This window comes from Malania oleifera, chromosome 3 (assembly GCF_029873635.1).
Source record: "Malania oleifera isolate guangnan ecotype guangnan chromosome 3, ASM2987363v1, whole genome shotgun sequence".
NCBI classification, from domain to species: Eukaryota; Viridiplantae; Streptophyta; class Magnoliopsida; order Santalales; family Ximeniaceae; genus Malania; species Malania oleifera.
The window spans coordinates 10,005,101-10,021,251 of record NC_080419.1 but is presented as its reverse complement, the minus strand read 5'-3'; the positions used below and the strand labels follow the sequence as shown (position 1 = coordinate 10,021,251).

Sequence of the window (16,151 nt, the reverse complement as noted above, 5' to 3'; positions counted from 1 at the left end):
CGTGGCTACGAAGGTTTACAAGAATCAATCAGGAAGGAAGGAGGGGAAAGATAAGAAAAATCTGCTTGTAAACAATTCTATGGATTCAAACTTGCAGGGAGGCAAATATTAAAAAATAGATGATGGGAATTTTTATGTCCAGGAGTCTCAAAGTTGTTCTATGGTTGATATGGAGAAAAGTGTGAATAATATTCAGGGGGAGAAAAAAATGGGAGGTTGTCTCAGATAAGGATAGTGATAAGGAATAAAAAGTGTGGATACTAATACATTCTATTGCTATGCATTTTTTTTCTTGTTTAATGTATGAGCATTCTATATATATGTATATATTTGGATGACAAACATTCCATAAAAGACAAATTACAAAAGATGGCATTATATATTTTATATTTATATTTATGATTTATTAGTCTAAACTTATAATCAGTAAAGTATTGAAAGGTAAGTGCATGCTTTTTCTTGCTAATAGCAACTAAACTAGGATGACATTCAATTCTTGTATTTTGTGTTATATATAAATTGATTAAAATTTGCTAAATATTAGTGAAAGCATCAGTATGTAAGATTTTGGGGTTAAAACATGTGAATCTACATGTTTTTAACAAGTTTGCTAATGCAAAAACTGAATTTGTGAACACAATGCTTGTTACCTATTATGAAACATCTGCAATGGTTGCAAACATTACACGGCTGTTACTGTTATGCAGACTGTTACCTTTTTAAAATCACGATCTCACTATTATCTCAGAAAATCTACCCCCTTTATCATAATTGACTGAAGGAACTAATCTAACCGATTCTCTCCCCAACGTTTGTCTTTTTCCACTCTCTTATACCTTCCTTTCTAAGCCTAACCTTATCTTCATTAGAAATCACCATACTGAGATCCAAAATCATCAAGTTGTTCTTGGGCATCATGGTTTCCTCTAATCCCCTAAAGGGTCAAAAGTGTTAAGATTCCCCTTTGATCTAACTCCCTATGTCATTTTGGTGATTCAAAGGTTTGAATGAAATGACGCAAGAATGGGAGAGTTACCTTCAAAATTTGCCATGTTCATCATCGAGCTTCCAAAAGATTATTTGCAAAATCTCTTGTCGCCAAAGCTAGGACTTGGAAAAGAAATTGGAATTGTGGATTTTGCTATAGGACTTTCCAGCAAGGTCATCATGCATTGATGTGGAGTGACTTTTTGTTAAAATCCGGACTTCACCTATTCCCTGAATTCTCTTAACATGACTGATCCGTCCTTGCCAGATAATAGAGCCTCTGAGTTTTGACTAGCATCAGCCTCCTTCCCCCGTGTCAAAATTTTTCCTATTTCTACATTATTACCATGTTCTAAACCACATTATTTTTTGTTTTAACTAGTGTGTTAAAAGGCGTTATTGGGGTGTGCCTCAATGCTTTTTCCACCCAAAATGCACCAAGGTGCAATTGCAGAGTCAAATATCCCGGAAGGCATACAAATTCTCATGCTGGGCATGCACTTTTACACCTTCACCAGAGAATCGTACACATTATAGACTGTTTACAAAGGAAAAGGTTAGGGTTCTTGCTCATTCGTTCGTTTAAACTCTTCAAAGAACAAAGCGTCCATTGACGAATGCTCCTCCCTCACGACCTTCAAGGTATCAGATGGTCACTCAGCTCCAAATATTAAATCTTAATATTCTGGCAATTTCATCTTCTTGGCCGACCTCTCTCCATGTCAAGGACCTGATTTGAATGCTCAGCACTTGAACTATTTCAAATCTTCTCGAAATCTTACACTTTCCTCTCTCGTCTCAGCAACCTCTCTCTCATTGAGTGACGACTGTTCGAAGATCTATCTTGCATTGTATGAGACCTCTCTCCATTGCATTTGGAGATTGATTTGACAAAGAGAGAGGAGGGATCTGAGAAGCAAACTACTTGGGAAGAGATGTTGACACACAAGAGAGTCAAGAGAAACAAAAGGGTCGAGAGATGTGGATTGGGGAATCTCATGTCCGATGTGTGTATGTGCATATGTATGTATGTTTGTTATGTATATATGTGTGCGTGTGCGTGTATATAGGCACATGGTCATTTTTAACCAAGAAAGTCTCTGGAATTCTGATTTTTGCCCCACTTTAAGCTATTTATGGTTAAAAATTATATAATAAATTTTATACTAATTATTTAAATAAAAATTTAGTATTTTTTTTAAAATTATTTTTGTATATTTTTAATAAAAAACTAAATTCTCAAAAGGCCTCAACTTCTTGAAGCTTATGCATTGACTCGCCAGGGTTAGACTTCGCCTTTTAAAACACTGGTTAACTACTTTTTGGATGTCCTCATCTCACCGCCTGCTGTCTTTACTGGTCTCTACACTTGTGATTCATCTAGAACTCAAATCATACATTCCTAATAGGTTCAACCTTACAAGTCCATTGGGTATTTGTGTTTGCATTATTTTCTATTGTCAGTTGCCTTCTTTTATCATTTTGACTTATTGTTAGAATTTTTTATATTCTAAAGTCAAAAAATCTAACTTATATTCTATTTACCCGAAGGTTGTCAGTGGTCTCTCTTTCTTTCTAAAGCACATGATTATGTTTAAAAAGATTATGTGAGATAACCAACTCTAAAATCATATCACCGGACCTTTTTTTTTTTTTTTAAATTTTATATCCCCATTGTATATCCTCGTATAACCTGTGTTATCCTTTTTTATGTGATCATTTAAATCCACTCCTATAAAATTTTTCTTTCCCCCTCCTCTCTTGTATAATATTATCTAAATCTTCCAGGAATTGCATTTTAATATTTTCATCAAAACCTTTTTGAGGAGCATAAGCACTTTTAATTTTTAAAATTTTATGCCCTTGTCTACTTGTTTAATACCTACTACATTTTTTAGGTTTGCATGCAGTGGTGTCTACTCCATTCTTATGTTTTTCTTTTCTAGTAGACCGACATTCTAATCCTTGTAACTTTCTCTAGATGTTTCCTTCACCCATTTAGTTTGTTCAAAAGATAGATTATGTTAATTTTTCTTCTAATCATTGTGCCAACTATTAGCTCTCATTCGAGTTGCTAACCTGACCCTAGCTGCATGAATTAGCTTATTTACCTGTCCACATGGAGAATAATGTGAGAATCTTCACATATTTGACACGATATATGGCTGCTGGCACAAGGCGCCTCTTCTAGGTGACAAACTAATCTATCATTGCCTATTTTTTGCTACTCTCAAATGGCGAAATTGCAATGAGTTGCTTGTAGGGGATGTGCTAGCTAATAATCAGTAAATTCATATTCTGGAGGTCTGCCAAAGTTCTATGCTGGTTGTCAGCTACCCAATGCAACCCTCTTGTTGGACTGGGATTGGCTGTGTGGGAAGAAACTGTTAAAAATTGAAGCTATATTAGTGAAAAAAAAATGTACTCATGAAAATTAAACACGGCAATTGCTTGGGTTTGTATATGAAGGTTTAATTTGGATCCAACTTGTTCAATAAATGGGTCACATAAAGTACATTTGATTAGCAAATTTTCAGCTTGATCCTTCTACATTGGGCAATTTAGGCATGTTGGCTTGTCTGTGTCAGATTTGGCCACCTTATGCTGGTCTCTGGTGACTCTAATCCAAGCCATATGTGTGGTCCCTTTTAAAACGATTCACATATTGGCAAAAATAATTACTTGTCATAATGCGAAGAGTTTTGATGCAGTGGTGACATTATCAATCTTGAAATGGAATCTTTTGTGAACAATTCTTGTTGATTGCAAGCTATGTGCAGGTATGGAAAGGTCAAGGATCAAGGAAATGGAGGCATGGACAAAATGATGGCTTTTTTGTTCAATTTGAGTCACCTTTCCTGCGAAAACTGTGGTTCATTCCCAGTTCATCTGAAAAGGGGCAAACACTATGCAGGTTTCTCTCTTTTCTCCTTTTTTCTGTTTGTTTCTTTTGGGGATAGTTGAGGAGTGGCATACTGATTTTAATTGTAATCTTTGGGGGCGAGGCTAGAGGAAAAGAGGAAATTTGTTAAACAGATAATCTGACAGATGTAGAAACTTCACTACGAGGAGTGGCATACTGATAATCGCATTTTTTTTAAACAATGTACACAGTCCGATAATATCCTATCATGCAGCATTTACTTGCTTGCATTTTTCTGAGATCTCATACTACTAAGCCCTTGATGTTACTCCTGTTCTTTCCAGGGATCCAGAAGCTTTGGACACAAGTGCCCATGAGGTGCTTCCGCGGTTATTTAAACAAACATCCCGCAAATCATGAAGTCCTTTCCGCGTTGGTGAGAAATCCGCAAATCATGAAGTCCTTTCTGCGTTGGTGAGAAATCCATGTGGGGGAAGTCGGTGACACACTCAGAAGGGCTGACATTTGTTCCGAAAGAATGCAGTATGCTTGTGTTTTGCATCAGTTTGTTGCCTGATTTTCTGCTTGGAAGTGATTAGCACATACAGGAAAGCATTTCCGAGTTGCCCCATGTGCATTACTCAATTTTGACCTCTTCCGAGTGTTTTGTGAGCTTATTTGGGTGATTAAATTTTTGGATTTTTTTTTCACTGTAAAACTAGTAATTTAAGCTTAATGGTTTGTGTGTATTCTGGTGTTAAGGATGGGTTCGGCCCTTGAATAGTTTGAATCGTGAAATTCAAGTTGAGTATTAGGCTTATTGCGTAGATTGTATAGATGTGGCTGCGACTCGAAAGTAGTTTGGGTAATACAAATATTTTTCTGGTAATGGCTGAAAATGGCCTGTAGTGTTTTGTCCGTTGTTTTTATGTGTTTTTTTTTTTTTTATATTGCTTTTTATTTTGCAGTGTATAAATGCCTGATCCTCCACGCTCGCACTAATAATTCATGCTCAGATGCTCAGTTACCGAATCATCCTTGATGCATAAGCACGAGAACTACCATTTGTATTGCAAAAAAGACAAAGTGCCAAAGCTATTCTCACTGAAAACATTACATTAGGGTGTGGGGTGGAAGCAGCTTCTCTTAGCCAATTAGTATTACAATTCAATACTCGGAAAGTTAAGATGGCATTTAACAATTACATCAGAAAGCTTCCTTTCCTTTATATGCTTAATTTTTCCCAACCAATGCCATGCACGCTGCCCTTTCAAATTCTTTGGCATATGTATAACATCCATCGCATCCAAGATGTCATACATTGCCATCTTGTGCACCCAGATCGACGGCCGTGGGCTTTGGCTTGTCGGATGTGTGCAGCATGAAGTTGCATGCTCCCACGGCCTCTGCAACCGTCAAAAACATCCATTCCTGTCCAATGGTTTCGATGAGGTTTGACTTGTCTAGCTTCTTCGTCACCTCACTTCCTGGGTTTGCTAGAACAAGCTAAATCAACAGCACCCATGTCTCAATGAAAATATGCTTCCAAGATCACTTTGAGCACTGATTAATTGTTTAGAGCAAGGAGAAAATTGTACCTTGAGACCTTTTCTTTCAACATTCTTGTTGACTTCTTCAAGCATGCTGACCCCACCTGTGTCGATGCTTCCAACGGCTGTAATTGGTTCATTAAATTTCCTTAATTAACTGTTGAAGCGAGTATTTACTTATGCACATGCATCGTACGTTCATACCCAGGCGGTATTTTTGTTTTAAGTAACGAGCAATTCCATACATAAAACTGCAAAACATAATCAAGAACGTACCACCCATATCCAATATGACATACTGAAGGCTACTTTTTCCCAAAGATTTTATTTTCTCTTCCTCCTCTTGTATCCATCTTGAGATCCTAATAAAGAAACAAGATTATGTATGCAGTATCCTGTTGATTATGCATAATTGAATCATTTTGACAACCCTAAATGCTTTTGCAATTGGGTGTTCTATGTTTCTGCATATATGTACATGTGTGTTTACCTCTCTCTCAAGTAGCTTGCATTGGCAAAGTAGATGGGTGCATCTACGCGAAGAATGAGAATCCCGGGAACATGATTGGACACCGGGTATTGCTCGATGCTTCTGTAGGTCATGGAGTTTGGGACATTGCCTAGAGCGAATGTCCTTGGCCTCGCCACAAATAGTAAAACTCTTAGCAATGAAACGGTAACCTGCAGGATGTATTAATTGTACAAACATGGATCATTTCTTCACTAACGAAATGCAGGCAAAACAGAAGGTAAGCGAGGACTAGCTAGGACATTTTTATATATACGTACACCGATGACTAGGCCGACCTCAACACTGCCAAAGACCACGCCAAGGTACGAACCAATGCAGATGACGAAATCGAGCTTGTCGACTTTCCAGATATGGATGGCAGCATTGTAGTCGATGAGGCCAACCATGGCAGTGATGATTATGGAGGAGAGGACCACTAGGGGAGTGTAATGGAAGAGTGGAGTGAGGAAGAGCAGAGTTATCATAACTGCCGTTGCCATTACAATGTTTGATACTGCCGTCTTGCATCCTGCATTGAAGTTAACCGCTGTTCGCGAGAATGGGCCTGAAATATTAATTAATGATTAATTAATAAAGATCCATCAGAATTAAATATGATCATAATATATTATATGTGGAGATGATTTAGAAGCATGCAAATTTATGTATATATGTGATGTATGGTACCAGCGGTCAAGTAGCAAGACGCGCAGGAGCCAGCAATGTTCATCATTCCAAAAGCGATCATCTCTTTGTTTCCATCAATGTGGTAGTTCTTGAACATGGCGAAGCTTCTTCCAACTGCTATTCCTTCCTGCATGTAAGCCCACCATCCGGCCCAGAAAATTTTTATTTGGGGTTTGGACTTTAATTGGACATTATAGTTATTGCATATCTATTTATTAAGTAAATATAAATATATATGCCCATGAAATATTTATAAATATGTTAAGGATTATATGCCCATGAAAATACGGGTCTATCTATGTAGTAGCAAGGAGACGACCAGGAGGGCTTGTATAGTTGTATAACCTCCTATCCCTTACTGTCACATGAACCTGTAATAGACATATCGCTGTAATGAATAACATAGGTCTTACTCTTATCTATTACTTTTTGTGTAAGTGCATGTAATGTTTGGGAAGTGCAACACTGATTTTTTCAGCATTGAAATGATGAGAGTAGATTAAGACATGAGAAAAATAAAAATGGTGAAATATGCAACTTTTTATTTGATTTAAAAAGTTACATATAAATTGGAAAAGTTGTACATCCCAAGTTTGCATATTAAGATGTGTCGAATACGAACAAGAGTAAGATTTATTCCTGTGTCAATTTCAAAAACATTTTAAGATAGAATGGAGAATATTTAGGACTTGTTTAGTTGTCAAAATAATTTTTTATTTTATTTTATTTTTTTATTTTAAGATTCTTAACTAATTACAAAAAATAAACTTTATTTTCTAATTTTTTAATATTTTATTAGGAACAAAAGTGTTTGTTTGGTTGTGGAGAATAATTTTTATTTTTATTTTTTAAAATTTTAAATAATTATAAAAATACCACCTTATTTTTAAATTTTAAAAATTTATATAGGTAATTAAAAATCTAAACAGAGTAAAAAATATTTTCCAACTTTCCCCTACAAATTTAAAAAATTAAAAGGATGACATTTTAAAAAATTAGAACAGAAAAAAATAAAAATATTTCTCCCAAGTGATCCAACAATATCGAAACTTACTATTATTTTTCAGCTTTTGTAAACAAAAAAAAAACTAAAAAATAATCTGACCTTACTGTATTTCTTTAAAAAACTAGAACATGAGGTTTTGATAAGGATGATATATATTCGATTTTTGCTCCTCTAAATATTTAACTTCAAATTTGAAGGTAAGATGAAGGGCGAGGAGAACTAGAAATATGTTATCTATGAGGTTCAGTGTAATGATAAGTGCGATTAATGAGTAAGCATAAGAGTTTTTTTTTTTTTTAAGTTTTTGATTCTCCATAAAAGTACTAATAATTATTTGATAGCAGGTATGGTATGAGTTCTGCTAGGAAAACAAGGGTCCAAAAAATTTAGACCATCCTACGTTTCAATCATTAAAAAACATATATGCATAAGACTTACAGCGAGAGCGATGATACCAGTGATGACGCCGATCTTAATAACCAGTGTGAGATACGGTGACCCAAACTCTAATTCGGCCAAGGATGGTGGATTCAAACCTTTCTTCAAGTGCCCTATCTGTAATATTTAATTAGCATGCACATATACTATTAATCAGAACATCTAATGATTAATTAATATAAAATAAATTAAGTTAATTTCTCTAAGTGTGATTCGGGCCGTAAACTCAGGATTTCCTTGGTTAAAATGTTAAGGTTTGAGCTTTGAAGATTAAGACTTTCTATTTGAGATAATATCTTAGTATTTAAGTGAAAAGGGATAAAAAGATGTACTAAATATTTCGATGGATTAATGAGTGTCCAAAGTTCTTAGGCGCCAATTAATTGGTATTGACTCCTAATGAAGGAGCAAGGTAGGCTTGATAGGGTATTGTAATGAATTATGGCAGCACTGGCAGGGTGCACACGCCATACGGCCTTAACTTGGCTCATGCATCCTCCCATACCACTAGCTATGACCCATATCTTATATATTATATTTTCGGAGAGAGAGAGAGAGAGAGAGAGAGAGAGAGAGAGAGAGCATACAATTTGAACGCCGTGTTTTTCAGCGTGGGTAAGGAAGACGAGCAGGCTTCCCAAAATAACAGAGAGAAGAGGAGCCATTGCGTTTATCCAGAAGAAGCTTGCCTTTTTCTTGCTCTGCTTAATTAATTAATCATTATCATTAGTTAATTCATATGCCTCACAACACACAACATATATATTAATTCCATTCCTGGTCACTAAAACTGCAAATGAGACTAAGCATATTACAACATGTTTCACTTAATTTGAAAGATTTTTAATTTTGAACTCCGTATTTGAATTTTTATAATAAATCTAGACACAATACAGTATAAAATTGTATTATTTAGTTATACCCAAATCATTCATGCAAGTAAAAATTTAAAATCTGAAGCCCCAATTCCCGAAACACCAACTTATCATAATTAAAGATGTTTTTGCTGGTAGATTTTAAAGGAAACCTTTCCCTTTAAGGAACCTTAATCAAACACAATATACATAATTATAATAATTATTGCCGCAGGTGTAATTTTCATTGTTGGTAAAATAAGTCAAGCAAAAGTTGAGTGAAGTGTAAGATGATGAAACGCAATTATGTTTCAAAGAAATTAGTATATTATCATTGCTGTTTTTATCAAGAAAAACTTGATAGCTGGCCCTTTGATCTCTTTTCCAATTATTTTAGCTTAATCCATAATCTTCAATTAATAAATGAAACGATGAAAGGTTAAATTGGGTGTACTACTTACGAAGTATCTTATGAGGAAGAGGAAGAAAAGGAAACCACAGCCCAGCAATCCGCTTTCCCACCTCCACTGCAATTAATCCCACCAATCTTATCCTCAGTAGCATTAATATATAATGCAATACTAAAATGTAAGATATAAACAACCCGCTTGTATTAGCTTTCTCGGGATCATAACATCCTAACAAAAAATATATAAGATCCCGTTTAAAAGCATTCTAGTAAGACACAAAATTTGATGTGGGTCTATATTGAATTTTGTGTCTTGTCAGAAAGCCTTTTGAAAAAAATTACATTTTTTAAGTAACGTTCTTTCCTGAAATGCTTTTCATAACTCTAAGCGTGATTTTTTTCTTGAAATAATTATTGATTAGAGGAGACAAGGAAATGTATTAGATAATTGATAATTGAAAATGGAGGAGGGATGAATGAAATACGAGTAAACCTGGTGCGTTTGGGTGAATACAGAGCGGAAGACAGAAGTAACATCGGTCTCGTGGGTGAAGTGAAGCAAACCCAATATCCCTTTTAGCTGCTGTAGACACACCACCGTGGCTGCTCCCGCCATGAACCCCACTATGGTTGCATGTGACAAAAAGTCCACTATGAAGCCTAGCCTGCGTGCAGTACTCCTCATCATCAACACTAATTAATTATTAACTATTACATAAATTATAATTGTCTGACTGTGAATTATATAAATTTTAGTTCATGTTTATGTTGATTAGTCCAATGGAGCTTCTTCTTCATTGCCAGTCTTAGTGTGGCAGCTCGTTATTTTTGTACAAGTATTAGGATCCAAGCAATTATGAAACGTTGCATCACGCACTCACAATATAAAGTTAAAAGCTTTAACATTAGCCATCTCAAGTTAAAATTTTAAACCAAGAGTATAAAATATGTAATTTAAATTAATATAGTGGCCTTCTTGGTTTTATTTATTTATTTATTTTATTTTCAAAATAAGGAAACGTATGGTTAAATTAATAGGGTTTCGATTCCAGGTTTTGTATTCCCAGAGTATCTCAGACACAGAGAGAGTGTTAGAGACTGTGGGATCCACTCTGACTCGTGTGTCTGAATACTTTCGGAATTAAAATCCAAGAAGCACATCTATTCTAAATGGCCAGAAAAATTGTGAAGGAAAGCGAAATATATAAAGTATGTACAGACCTAAAGAAACCCAAACCAGCTTGGAGGAGGCCAGCGAAGAATGTAGCAGTGAAAGTTAACTGAACATAAAGCTTAGTATTTTCGTGAGGATTAACCTCCTTCCCCAACATAGCTGCTATCAGCAGCGACGCCACGGCCACCGTCCCCACCGCCAAATCCCTCGAGCTCCCCAACATCGCATACACCAATGGCGGAACAAAACTCGAATCTGCGCTACCCACCAAGACATTAATTATCTACTCACACAAATAATTAATCACAGCGTATTAGTTAGTAAGAAAAAACCTTTTTGCGAGACACTCACATAGGCCGATAATTGGTGGCAAGTTGGCCAAATTGGCGTAGCTGATGCCCTGAGGAACAGCCAGACTGGCGATGGTAATTCCGGCGACGAGATCCGCCTTGAAGAAGTCGAAGGTGTAGCGAGGAGCCCATTCCAGGATTGGCACGAAGTACTGCAAGCCCAGCAGAAGTCGGCGACACGGCGGCTGGTTCTTGAACTGCCGGAAGGGGTCGTCGGGGAAGAAGGTCTCCTTCAGCGACGACTTTAGGGACTTCAAGAAGGGCTTGGACGGAGGAACGGCCACGCGGTGAGGGCAAAATTGGTATTCGTCGGCGTTGCCCATTTTAAGGTCGAGTTGTAGTGATAATATTTTCTTATGTTAAGAAACGTAGCTAGCCGCTAGCTGGCTAGCTGTGTTGGGTTCTTGAATTGCGTACGTATTTGAATGGATGGTGCAATGGAGGTGGCAGTAGCTGTCTTTTTCTTCTGCACTATATTGTCTTAATTCGCAAGTTGGCTACGTTTGCTGTCATATGCTCATTTGCTGGTCAGGGAGCTAGCTAGATGACCATGAAGAGAGAGAGAGAGAGAGAGAGAGAGAGAACGTAGTTTAGGCGGTGGTAAGAGGTAGTAGTATTGCGAAGTTTGGGGTGGTGGCCGAGACACAGGCGGTGAAGAGAGAGAGATTTACTAACTTTAGGGTGGTGGCGGCGGCGGTGGAGAGAGAAAGAGAGAGGATATATTAAAATTAGGGGGGAGGGGGAGGAGGTGGTTGTGGGGGGTGACAGTGAGGGAGGTGGGAGTATAAATAGAGGGATTATGGTGGGTGATGGAGGTGTGTGAACTGAGGTGGGTTGGATCTGCAAGGGGCCAAGTGGACACTGGGACCCACCCCTTGACCAACACGTGGGATTTCCACGCCCTCACACTATCCACCCACTCCCAATTGAGTAATAAAATTTTGAGTACCCTAAGGTATGGCCGTCATCATTTAACGAATGTGATTGGAAACTAGTAAGGTTACGTTTCTTTCTTCAAAATAGGTTAATTATAATAGATTAATTATAATCAGTTATGTAAAAATTATGCAATTATTAAAGTAAATGATAATTTGAATTAATTTTTCATAAGTCTATAACAACAATAAATAAAAAATAATTACTTAAATTGAATGTTTACTTTATTTTCTTCTTTTTACAAATATAACAACAACAACAACAAAATCAAGCCTTAAGTTCCATTAGATGAGATCAGTTATATGAATCATTTTTCGCTAATTTATGCGATCATGAATCATTTCTTTTGACAGATTTATGGATATTAAATTCTAACTCACTATCCCCTCCAAAATTATTTTAGATCTACATCTACCTCTTCTAATGTCTCCCACAGTAACTAACTCACTTTTCCTCAGTGGTGTACTATGTGACCTACATTGCAAGTGTCCATACCATTGAGTCATCCCTCCGTAATCTAATCTTTTATAACTGCGAATATATTAATTCTTTAATTTATCTTTCAATGTTATACCACTTGTTAGGAACCTGTGAGCATCCAAATCAAAGTGACACCAAAGATTTTAACGTGGTTCGGTCAATAACGACCTACGTCCACGGAGCACACACCAAATATTCACTATCGCTGAAAAATTACAACTCTCACACACACTCTCTCTCTCTTCCTCCCTTCTTCTTCTCTGCTCTCTCTGAGCTTCTCTGTGCTTTCTCTGGACTATATTTTACATCTTCCACAACCCTCTATTTATAGGGCTTGGAATTTAAATCACAATTAAGATAAAATTAATCATGAATGAAAGTTACAATGAAGAGGTTTAATGGTGGATAAATACACCGTGTTTCTGACTCAACTCCTAGCTTGCAACGTGTCTCCAGCTGTGTCTCCTGGCTGTCTTTTGGCTCCAGCTCTAACAATCTCCCACTTGAAGATAGAGACGTCTCCTCAACCAGTATTATGAATAAATGATGTGCTCAAAATATGTCTTCAGACATGAAGACCAACTGAAGTTGAACACTACTTCAGCTTCTCTATAGTCGCCTCCTTCCTGTCTGCTCGATTTCTGCGGACTAATCTGATGGTTGTCAGCTTCACAACTAGTGTAAAGATGCCGGTGTAGTCAATCCCTTCCTTCTGCTAAAAGCCTTTAACTACCAACCGAGACTTGTACCTTCTAGAGTCGGCATCCTCCTCTTCGATTCTGTACACCCACTTGTTGTGAAGGTCTTTGGGCAACTTCCATGCTCTGTTGGAGGTGAGGGACTTCATCTCATCCTTCATCGCAAGCTCCTACTTGCTTATATCTGCCACCTGACATGCTTCGTCATAGCATTCGGGCTCTCCTCCATCTGTAGGAAGTAAGTAATCAATATACCTTCTGTTTGGTATATGGGACCGAGTAGATCTCATAAGCTCCGGAGTTGGAGTAGGAGACGGTGGTGCGACGATTTGCTCCACTGGTTCCTCCATCTGAGGATTCTCGGTATTTTGCTGATGTGTCCCAACACATTTTGAGTGGACCAGTTCTAGTCCCTTCTTCTTTGGGGTATGAGTGTTTATCTGGAAACTAACTCTCTTCTATTTCCTGACTATATAATCCTCACACTTGTCAATTTGCACTGACTGTAGACCACTCAATTTTTCCTTTGAGTGCATCACCCAGGGTCCCTTCTCGCTCATGTGACCAAGTCGTTGGTGCCAGATGTTGCTGTCGTCATTTCTTACAGCAACTGAAATAGACATGGAGACATTGGAGGTTAGAAAAAGTGTTCCACTTTTCTTACCTCGCGCAATCGTTAGTACACCCTTTGAAACTTTCCATTCATCGCCAATGAATTTCGTCGTATATCCCTCATCTTCCAGCTAACCAACTGAGATCAAATTCTTTCTCAGGTTTGGAATATACTTGATATCCTTCAGCTTCTATACTGACCCGTTTATATTGATCTTCACAACTTCCTTGTCAGCTATGTCGCAAGGTTGATCGTTGCCAATGTACACCTTACCAAAATTACTTGGTGTGTACTCTTTTAGGCAATCTCTGTAGCATGTGGCATGAAATAAGGCTTCGGAGTCTAAAACCCAAGACTCCGGCTTGCTTTCCAAAGAGCAGATCAACATCTCATCATTCTTGGAAGCAATATTTGATTCTGTCTTTTCCCTTGTCTTGAATTCTTTCTTCTGACTCATGCACTGGTTCTTGTAATGACCAGTCTTTCCACAGTTCCAGCACTCAATAACTTTTGTGCTCTGGGAACCTGTGTCTTGAGTACCTCTGGAATTTCTGAATTTAGACCATCTAGGTCTAGATCTGCCGCGATTGTTTGATCGTCCATACCTATTTCCTCTGCCTCAACTCGCCATGTTCAAGGCTGAACTCGAAGTGGAGCCATGGTTTGACTGCATTCTTATTTCCTCCGTCAAATCATGCTGACGACCTTATCATATACAAGTTTCGATTTTCTTGCGGAGTTACTGATGGCAGTAATGACACCATTCCAACTTTCAGGCAACTGACTGATAATCAGTAGGGATCGAATCTCATTATCAAACGTTATCCTGACTGAGGCGAGTTGATCAGACAACTCATTGAAATTATTCAAATGCCTGCTGAAACTTTCACCTGCAGACATGTTCATCGTAAATAGTCTTTTCATGAGATGTATCTTGTTTGTGGCTGAAGACTGCTTGTACATATTAGAGAACGCATCCATTAAAGACTTGATGGATGTTATATGCTTGATATTGAATGCCACAAATTTCGACAACGTCATTCTGATGGCTCCGAGGGCTTTTCGATCAAGCAACTCCCACTCGTCCTTGTTCATGGATGCTGGCTTACCCTTCAAAGGTAAGTGCAATTCCTTCTCAAACAAATAATCTTCTATCTACATCTTCCAATGAACGAAATTATTTTCGTTGAACATTTTGATTTTTGAGCTCTTTTCATTCGACATCTCGATTTGCTGATCTAGATATGGAATTAGCTCAAATGGATAGCGCAGTTGGATCCAGAATGATCAAAAACCCTAATTCAAGTCACTCAAAAAACGGACCCAAAACGATTCCGAAAAGCTCAGTCAAAGTTTGGTCAAACCTGGCCAAACTTGCTAACGTGGTAGTGGGGTCCACTTGCTGATGTGGCGTTGACGTGGCAGGGGTGTGGGCCCACTGATTACTTGGCAACTGATGTGTCAGGGGTGGGGCCCACCTGCTGACGTGGCACTCACCCGCTGACGTGGTGGCTGATGTGGAGCTAAGGGGGAGGGTCAGACCTGGGTCAAGAATTGGATCTTGGGTTGATCCGGTATGAGAGAGATTCCGGGTCAGGTCGGGTTCCCTCTGGGTTAGGTCGAGGCAGATCGGGCGAGGAAGACGCGTGCAGCGCGTGAGGGACTGGTCACCGGCGCGTGACCGGAGCGTGGTGAAGTGTCCTACTCTGGTGGGACGCGTGAGCCTTCATCTGAACCTTGTTGGAGCTCTAGCTTGCATCCTTCTCTTCGTCTCGGTGAGCTGAATGCGATGGTAGCCTCAAAACACAGTTTTGATCAACTAGACAGAGCTCTGATTTCGGGATCACTTTCGATCTGGATTTTCTGCTCCAACCGGGCTCTGATACCACTTGTTAGGAACCTGTGAGCATCCAGATCAAAGTGACACCAAAGATTTTAACATGGTTCGGTCAATAACGACCTACGTCCACGAAGCACACACCAAATATTCACTATCGTTGAAAAATTACAACTCTCAGACACACTCTCTCTTGCTTCCTCCCTTCTTCCTCTCTGCTCTCTCTGCACTATATTTTACATCTTCCACAGCCCTCTATTTATAGGGCTTGGAATCTAAATCACAATTAAGATAAAATTAATCATGAATGGAAGTTACAATGGAGAGGTTTAATGGTGGATAAATACACCGCATTTCTGACTCAACTCCTAGCTTGCAATGCGTCTCCAGCTGTGTCTCCTGGCTGTCTTCTGCCTCCAGCTTTAACACCACTCATATATCGCATTCTCATCTCGGCAACTTTTATTTTTTGGATATTATGTTTCTTCGTCGCCCAACATTCCGATCCATATAACATATGGATCTTAATTTAAATATGAAAATTTATTTTCTTAAATATAAAGTAAAAATTTTAAAAATATTATTTTTGATTTTTTAAAATAGTTTACAAGTATCCACATCTATCCTTCTTTTTGAAAATGCAGTGCTTAAAAATTTGCGAGGGAGGTGCACTATTTTGGTTCTTGAGGGGAGCAGGCCGGTGAAAGCAAAGTATTGTATGCAATTAGCCGGGTAGGGCCAATTGGCCACCGACACTC

The 16,151-nt window shown here is 38.1% G+C and overlaps 2 protein-coding genes across 2 annotated transcripts in view; one reads left to right on the top strand and one right to left on the bottom strand.

Moving 5' to 3' along the window:
* The window catches only part of LOC131152432 (uncharacterized), a 36,782-nt gene extending 32,043 nt beyond the window's left edge, over positions 1-4,739 (top strand). The window contains exons 7-8 of the mRNA XM_058104308.1: positions 3,768-3,901; positions 4,195-4,739. Coding sequence (XP_057960291.1) covers positions 3,768-3,901; positions 4,195-4,270 — 210 coding nt within the window. The 3' untranslated portion in view covers positions 4,271-4,739. The remainder of the gene's footprint in view (positions 1-3,767; positions 3,902-4,194) is intronic.
* A 149-nt stretch (positions 4,740-4,888) lies between these two features.
* Positions 4,889-11,588, bottom strand: LOC131152034 (sulfate transporter 3.1-like). Its single transcript, XM_058103617.1, has 12 exons — positions 10,831-11,588; positions 10,527-10,734; positions 9,799-9,970; positions 9,358-9,423; positions 8,630-8,743; positions 8,043-8,159; positions 6,599-6,725; positions 6,190-6,476; positions 5,891-6,081; positions 5,677-5,762; positions 5,449-5,525; positions 4,889-5,356 (listed from the first exon to the last, which is right to left on the bottom strand). The coding sequence occupies exons 1-12, from the start codon at positions 11,150-11,152 to the stop codon at positions 5,165-5,167; spliced, it is 1,959 nt and encodes a 652-aa protein (XP_057959600.1). The 5' UTR covers positions 11,153-11,588; the 3' UTR covers positions 4,889-5,164.
* Positions 11,589-16,151: the final 4,563 nt, after the last annotated feature.

Excerpts from the sequence above, each read along its gene's own strand:
- LOC131152034 (XM_058103617.1), bottom strand. The coding sequence starts at position 11,152 with ATGGGCAACGCCGACGAATACCAATTTTGCCCTCACCGCGTGGCCGTT. Across the intron at positions 9,971-10,526 it reads GCTGGTTTGGGTTTCTTTAG|GCTAGGCTTCATAGTGGACT; the intron begins GTCTGTACATAC and ends TACTGCACGCAG. Across the intron at positions 5,763-5,890 it reads GCAAGCTACTTGAGAGAGAG|GATCTCAAGATGGATACAAG; the intron begins GTAAACACACAT and ends TTTCTTTATTAG.